General features: G+C 35.7%; 1 protein-coding gene across 2 annotated transcripts; it reads right to left on the bottom strand.

Annotated features, from left to right (window-relative positions):
- Positions 1-538: 538 nt before the first annotated feature.
- On the bottom strand, positions 539-6551 carry LOC119631980 (toll-like receptor 6). Of its 2 annotated transcripts, none has more exons than XM_038024631.1 (2): positions 6293-6551; positions 539-6107 (listed from the first exon to the last, which is right to left on the bottom strand). In XM_038024631.1, exon 2 carries the CDS (start codon positions 5683-5685, stop codon positions 1030-1032), a length of 4656 nt encoding a protein of 1551 aa, XP_037880559.1. In that variant the 5' UTR covers positions 5686-6107; positions 6293-6551; the 3' UTR covers positions 539-1029. The 2 variants fall into 2 exon arrangements, with proteins under 2 accessions (XP_037880559.1, XP_037880560.1); XM_038024632.1 differs by having other exon boundaries at positions 6348-6551.
- Positions 6552-7157: the final 606 nt, after the last annotated feature.

Genomic DNA, 7157 nt, shown 5'->3' with positions numbered 1-7157 from the left:
TATTTTTTTCTCATTTTTACCTGTTTTTTTTTTTTTTTTTAAATTATATTATAAATATGTATTTATTTGTCGATGAAATGAATTTTTAAAAAGCAGCAGTTATTAGTTTTTCTTTTTGTTAATTAATTAATGTTTGTTTTTCTCGAATGAATTTATTTATTACATTTTTTTTTTTATTATTATCAATTTATCTTTAAATATGCTTCGCCTTTGCGTTTGTATTTGTTGCTCTTGTTGTTTTCGCACATTTCCTATCTTTTACATCAGTTGTATGAAATTTTGCTTTTAGTTGTTAATTTAACCTTTTTTTTTTTTTGCTTCTGTTTTTTTTTTTTTTTTTTTATATATTTTTCAGTTTTAGTATTTTTGATAGAGAATAAAGTAAACATAATTAATCCTAAAGCATTACTTTCCGTAATAATCAATTAATTAATTAACATTAATTATGGTTATTTACATTGCCTCTGGGCACAGGATTTAAGATTTGAATTAAAATTTTTACAAGCTTTTCTCTTTGAATTTTTCATTTTATTATCTCTTTTTTTTTTTTTTTTTTTTTTTTGCGTATGTTTTTCCCATGATTAATAGTAATGTATACATTCTTATGAAAAAATGTTTGTTATTATTTATATACAATTGTGACGTTTGATAATTTAAATGATAACTAAGATTATCAGTCTGTGTGATAATAAAACAAATAATAATAATAATAATAATAATAATAGTTAGTAAAAAAATATATAATGAAAGTAAAAAGAAAAAGAAACCCTAACCATTCTTACCTACAGAGATTGTGGAAAGAAATGGTTCTTGTTTTGTTTCTTTATATATTATATTATTCATTTTTCATAAATTCACTGGTTGCGTAGTCTGTCTGCTTGGTGAGCTTAGAAACTAAAATCATACATGAATTTGTTCATACCTCTGGCTTTGTTGTAATCAAAAAACAGCTGTTTGTAATTGTTGTTGTGATTGTTGTTGTTGTTGCTGCCGTTGATTAATTTTCGAACTTGTACTATAGAGTTGTTGTTACGCCCATAAGCTATTGCTTTCATCACCAACTGAGGCTGTAGTCGTATTAATTTCATTCAATGATAAATTTGATTCATAGCGGTTAGAATCTTCTTGTCTATCGCTATGATGGGAACTATTACTGCTGGCACTGCTGCTGCTACTTGCATTACTGCTGTTACTTTTTGAGTTTGTCGCACAGCGACAACTTTGTTGATCGTCGGTTGGTGATTTTCGGCAGGTGCAGGTTGGTTTCTTGCAGTTATAGCTCCCGACGATGCCATTACCGCTGGACTGACTGGTTAATGTAGATGGTGTTGGTGGTGGTGGGGGTGCAGTGAAATTTGATGAAAAACTAGGTTGCATAACGGGTTTACGTTTGGCGGTACCTTCGTAACTACAATCACAGTTGTTTGTTGCTTTTTGTGCGTTTATTGGTTGTTTGCTATAGTCTACACTATCATATGTGGGAGCCGTAATATTACCATTGCCCCCACCGCGTGAAACCTGGCCATTGCTTATACTATAATAAGTTGGCACAGCATACTCGTGTTGTTGCTGATGATGTAAATGTGTTGCCGAGCTAATCGGTTGACGTATATGATTATGATGACGTTGTATATCCAATGTCTTGGCATGTTGTATCTCTCCAGTCTCCTTGTTAGCCTTGAAAGCTAGCTCATTTAAGGTGTTAAATTTACACGCAGCCGCAGCTGTCGGTATCGGAGCATAACCTCTAACACAATCATTAATGGTAGCATAATTGTTGCAGTCATTGTAATGCTTATCGCCAACAATAACGCCAGCTGTGCCAGCTGGTAGACGGCCATTAGCATTAGGTTGATACTCATGAGATGAGGCATAAATATTTGTTGATGTACGATTGCTAAGGCAATTGGTTGTTCGTTTACTGCGTACATTCGGTAGCGCAATCCGTAACTTTTGCCAGAACTTTTTGTCGTCCCATTCAATGCAGGTACTGGTACGTAAATAATGACGCATGTCAATGTCAATGTCACGTTGGGGCAAATCTCCGTACAGTATAAATATTACCCGCTTTCGACGTTTAACTATCTCATGCAAAGCACTTTTATATTCGAAACGAGACCATTCGTTATAGAGAAAGTTTTTCGATAATACTAGCAAAACTTGTTTCGCGCTTTCTGCGGCTTCAATAATGGCATCAGCAACGTAGGCGTTAATATTTACATCCCGATAATGTAGACAGACTCGATAGCCCATATCGTTCTCTAAGGTATGAGCGAGAATTTGGTTAACGAAATGTTCATCTTGTAAACTGTAAGCGAAATAAGCATCGTTTAAACGGTCTTTATCCAGTTCCTCTATGAAACCCGGTGATCTATAGCATAAATTCATAATGCAATTGGAATGGGCCCAAAGTTTTAGTTCTTGACGATAGCATAAAAGAGCCAAAATCAAGCCAAAGAACCCAACAAAAGCACATGTGGCCATAAGTAAGAGCGGCAATAAGCTCTCAATTTCACTAGCTTGCACGTAAGTTGCTACATCTTCACGTAGGGTGCATTTCGTGCCGTTCTTTTCACGCAAAATACTAGTCGCATTATTATAAACACACGATACCCGATTGGCATCAATAATTTTGCCTGAGCTCTGGCTTAAATAAGTGCGAAAGTGCATGAGATAACTGCATTCACACGACCATTGATTGTCCGCTAAACCAATTTCCACTAAATAAGGATTCAGTGTTAGCTGCCACACTTCAAAATATATCAAACGATTTCCATCTAAGCGAAGAACTTCCAGCTTTCGTAACGCCTGAAAACTTCCATTAGCGATAGACGCGATGCGATTGTTATGCAAATATAATTCACGTAAATTTTCTAAGTTAGCGAACTCGTTACCATCAAGCGAGGCAATGTGGTTATCTTCCAAATGCAAGACCAATAAACGTTTTAAGCCACTAAAAGTGGTATTGTAAACAAATTGAATATTCGAGTTGTTAACAAATAAAACGGCCAAATTTTTACGACCTAGGAACGAATGACCGGCCAACTCCACAAAATTGTTGCCATCAATATATAGCTCGGTGGTGTCCATGGGAACCTTACGCGGCATCTCCGTATATCCAGCGCCCGAGCATTCTACAATGTTAGTTGACCATGTCTGATCGTGGAAACATGTGCAATTAGTCGGACAAGTCATTTCGCAGTCGCAGGCATCAAATTCACAGCAATGACAAACAGCGAAACAATGAGTTTTGTAGGTGCATAAGAAATGTTTAGGCTCTGCTTCGATGAGAGGAATGTAAGCACGTTCCCGATTATTCAGCAACTTACAGTATATCGTTTCCAAATCCATAATGCGAGGATATTGTCGTGACTTTATATGATTGATTTTTTGCAACCAATCTATGTTACAATCGCAAGTGAACGGGTTGCCGCCAATATAAAACTCGGGTAAAGTGCGATGATCATGAACAGGCAGAATGCGTAAGGATTTTATGTCCAAAGTTGTAATCTGATTGGCATACAAATCGACTCGGGTAAGATTAGTCTTGTGCATAAATGTATCAGGATCTACACTATTAACAAGGTTATCATTGAGAAAGAGCAGCTCTATGGAGTTGGGAATTGAGGAAGGCGATATGCGCTGCAACTGATTGAAACTGGCATCCAAAGTTTGTAAACGTATTTGCGAGTCAAGGCCGAAACGATTAGATAGCTCCATTAAACGATTTTTATGAAGATCAAGCCATTGTAAAGTATTCGGTACATGAGCATAATCGAAGTGCTCCAAACGATTGTCAGATATGTTAAGCCAGAGTAATGATGGCATATTACTAAATAAACCGTTAATGTCGCTTAGTTCGTTGCCATCCAAACGTATCGCTTGTATACTGGAAGTCATTTCAAAAGCTCCCGGTTCAACAACAACAATGCGATTACGAGCCAAATTAAGAATTTGTAAACTTGGCAACTCCTTAAAAGCGTTCATCGTTATATTTTCAAGATAATTGCCAATCAAACGCAATCCATATAAATTGGTTAAGCCCTTAAAAGCGGTATCCTCGAGGACACTTATCATATTTTCACCCAAATCCACTGTGCGCAATAATCGCATATTACGCAAAGCTAATGGTATAGTCTTCAATTGATTACCATTTAAATTTAAATCTTGTAGAGAACTGCAATTGCGGAGCGCTTCTGGATGCACACCAATTAGATTATTATTGTCTAATGAAAGTAAAGATAGCACGTAAAGCCCGTTCAAAGCGTACGCGTCCAAGTATTTCAATTTGTTGTGAGATAAAAGTAAAGTGTGAAGATTGTTCATAGGGGCGAAGGTTTCAGCGGCAATATTTTCAAGTTGATTGTGTCGTAAGTTTAGTATTTGTAAGGTATAGAGATCGGTAAAAATCTCAGGTTCCAGCTTAGTAAGTTTATTATGCGAGAGATTTAATAAAACTAAACGTATTAAGCCCACGAAAGTATTGCGATCAATCCATGTCGATGTGATTTGATTGTACGATAAATCCAAAGCTTGCAACTGCTCTAAATTCGAAAACAATTTGGGAGATAAAACACTAATCGAGTTGTTTTGCAAGTAAACCTCTTGTATCGACGACGCTTGTTCGCTAAAAAGTTCAGATGGTAAAGCCACAATTTTATTTGAACTTAAATTGATGATTTGCAAATTTTTCAAGCCACTCAAAGCACGATCGGCAATCATGGAAATTTCATTGTTATTCACTTGCAAGACTCGTAAACGTCTTAAGATACCAAAGCCATTGGCGGGTAGAAGCACAAAGTGATTGAATGATACATCAAGTATTTCTAAGTCAAGGTTGCAATTAGTGTTGGTTCGTTTATTATTGACTTCCGGGGTTGAGGTAGCTTCTACCGGATTCTCTTTGCTGCGATCACGAAAAGCCAATTCGTTAACATCTTGCAAGCGATTTTCGCTCATATTCAAAGAAGAAAGGGCTGTTAGGGAACAGAAAATATTTTCAGGTAACGACCATATATTGTTAGACGATAGATCTAAACGTTCCAGATTTTTCACGGCTGCGAATGCACTTGGTTCAATGTCAAAATTTAATGAAGGCCATAGAGTGTTATGTGTGCGAACTGTCAAATTTCGTAATTGATTTAAGCCGTCCAATACATGTTGATTAAATTTTGATAGCTTGCAATATTGTATGGATAGCTCTTGCAGACGCTGCAAATGAGCGAACGATTGCGGCTCTAGTGAGCTTTTTGCCATAATTTCATCATTGCATAGTACATGCAAGCCCACAGTATGCTCAGATGGTATAACGCTAAAATTTGTTGTATCAAATTCACTATTAACCGTACGCAGATTGCAAGTTAACATTATTTCAGGTTGCTCGGGTCCCACAGCGGGTAAAAAATGGCAATCGTCGGGGGCATCATAACGCATATCTTGATTATCTGGACGAGTGCCATGCAAACCTATAGCCGGCGCGAGTAGCTGAGAGTTGCTGACACCAGCTTCGCCCATTATTGCATTTGAATGCTGCAGTTGCTGTTTTTGCTGCTGTGGCGTTGGTATTTGCTGTTGTTGCTGTTGCTGTGATGTTAATTGCGACGGCTGCTGTTGCATGCTGCCGTTACAGACGAGACAAGCGAGTATAAGAAATATAAGGCTAATAAAAATAGCAATGGAAGCCATAACGAAAAAAGTTCAGAATTGCGCCAATAATACAAATAATAAAGAAAATTTCAATGATGAAATTTGTAGCGACGTGTGAAATTAGTGTTGAAAAGAAAAATGGTGCCGTTATATTCTCGCTTTGACCGATTAATCCAGTTTCGACATTCCCACTAATTAATCTAATACTGATTTCAATCGTACCCGACTTGAGACAATTATCGCAAAAATTTCACTCGCACACAAACACGAAGTTCCTCACACCGGATTTCATATATTCAATGCAAATATACGATTCTACACTTGCTCACTTTGTGTTCACACGCACACACATACATACAGTAGGCAAAAATACGTTATGGCGTTGACACAACATATTTAGAGCAATGATGTTGCTGTTCGTTGATTACATGATACAATTCCTGGTTTGCTCCAATATTTTTCTGCAGTAAGTTCACGTATATATACACATAAATATATATATATATATAAATATACAAATTTATAAATATATATATATATATATGTATATATATTTAGATATATGTATATACGTATGCGCATATATACTCATATACATACGCACACACACACACACACAACTTTGTAAAATTACACACACACGCACATAATTATAGCGTTCAATTCCTTTAATTAAGAACGAAAATTGTTAATATTTATACCGTAGTTGCCAAAAAAATCTTTTTCTTTTTTTCTTCTTTAACGTCTATTCTTTTTTAATTAGGAACATTAAACGTGTTGTTAATTATATGTCATTGCGATGATATCGCGTTTTCGTCTTTTTTACGTGTCGATTAAGAGGTTGATTCGGTAACGATGTGTTTATTCACTGAAGAGACGCACCCGTTTCTCAATGAAATTTATATTTTCTTATATTCTTTTTTTTTTTTTTTTTTTTTTTTGTTTTAATTTTTTTCTTTTTGAAATTATGCCACAATAACAACACAACTGTGTTCTTTTTCTTAATTGTATATAAAATGTATTTTCAAGTCACCCGAATGCCAATGCTGCACACACGAAATCTAACTAAAGACTGATTTAGTTAGGGCCATAAGCAACCCTTATATAGATGATGTGTTAAGGTTGGTTAATGTTTAAATTTCAGATGTTATTTCGTTGCAAGGAATGAGAATGACCAAATGACGAATTGAGAGGTTAAGAAGAGAAAGAACGAGAGATTTGAGTGTTGCATGACAGATTGAGAATGCAATGGTCTACTATTGGCAAAAGGGTGCGTTATTAATGCTGGTTTAATAGGTTTAGAAAATGAAAACAGAGAGTTTGTATTGATAAAGAGAATGTAAGAGAGACGATGAGAGCAAATTCGAAGGCGTTATGATAATAGGCTGAGAGTACCTGAGATAGATAAGATTTTTTACTGAGCTCTTGGATTTTAATATATTTTGTAGTTGTCGTTGTCGTCGTCGTCGTAGGTCGCTTTCAAATTTTATATTACGTTCATTTTGATTTTG

Source organism: Glossina fuscipes, unplaced genomic scaffold (assembly GCF_014805625.2).
Source record: "Glossina fuscipes isolate IAEA_lab_2018 unplaced genomic scaffold, Yale_Gfus_2 1, whole genome shotgun sequence".
Lineage (NCBI taxonomy): Eukaryota > Metazoa > Arthropoda > Insecta > Diptera > Glossinidae > Glossina > Glossina fuscipes.
This window is presented reverse-complemented; position numbering and strand designations above follow the sequence as displayed.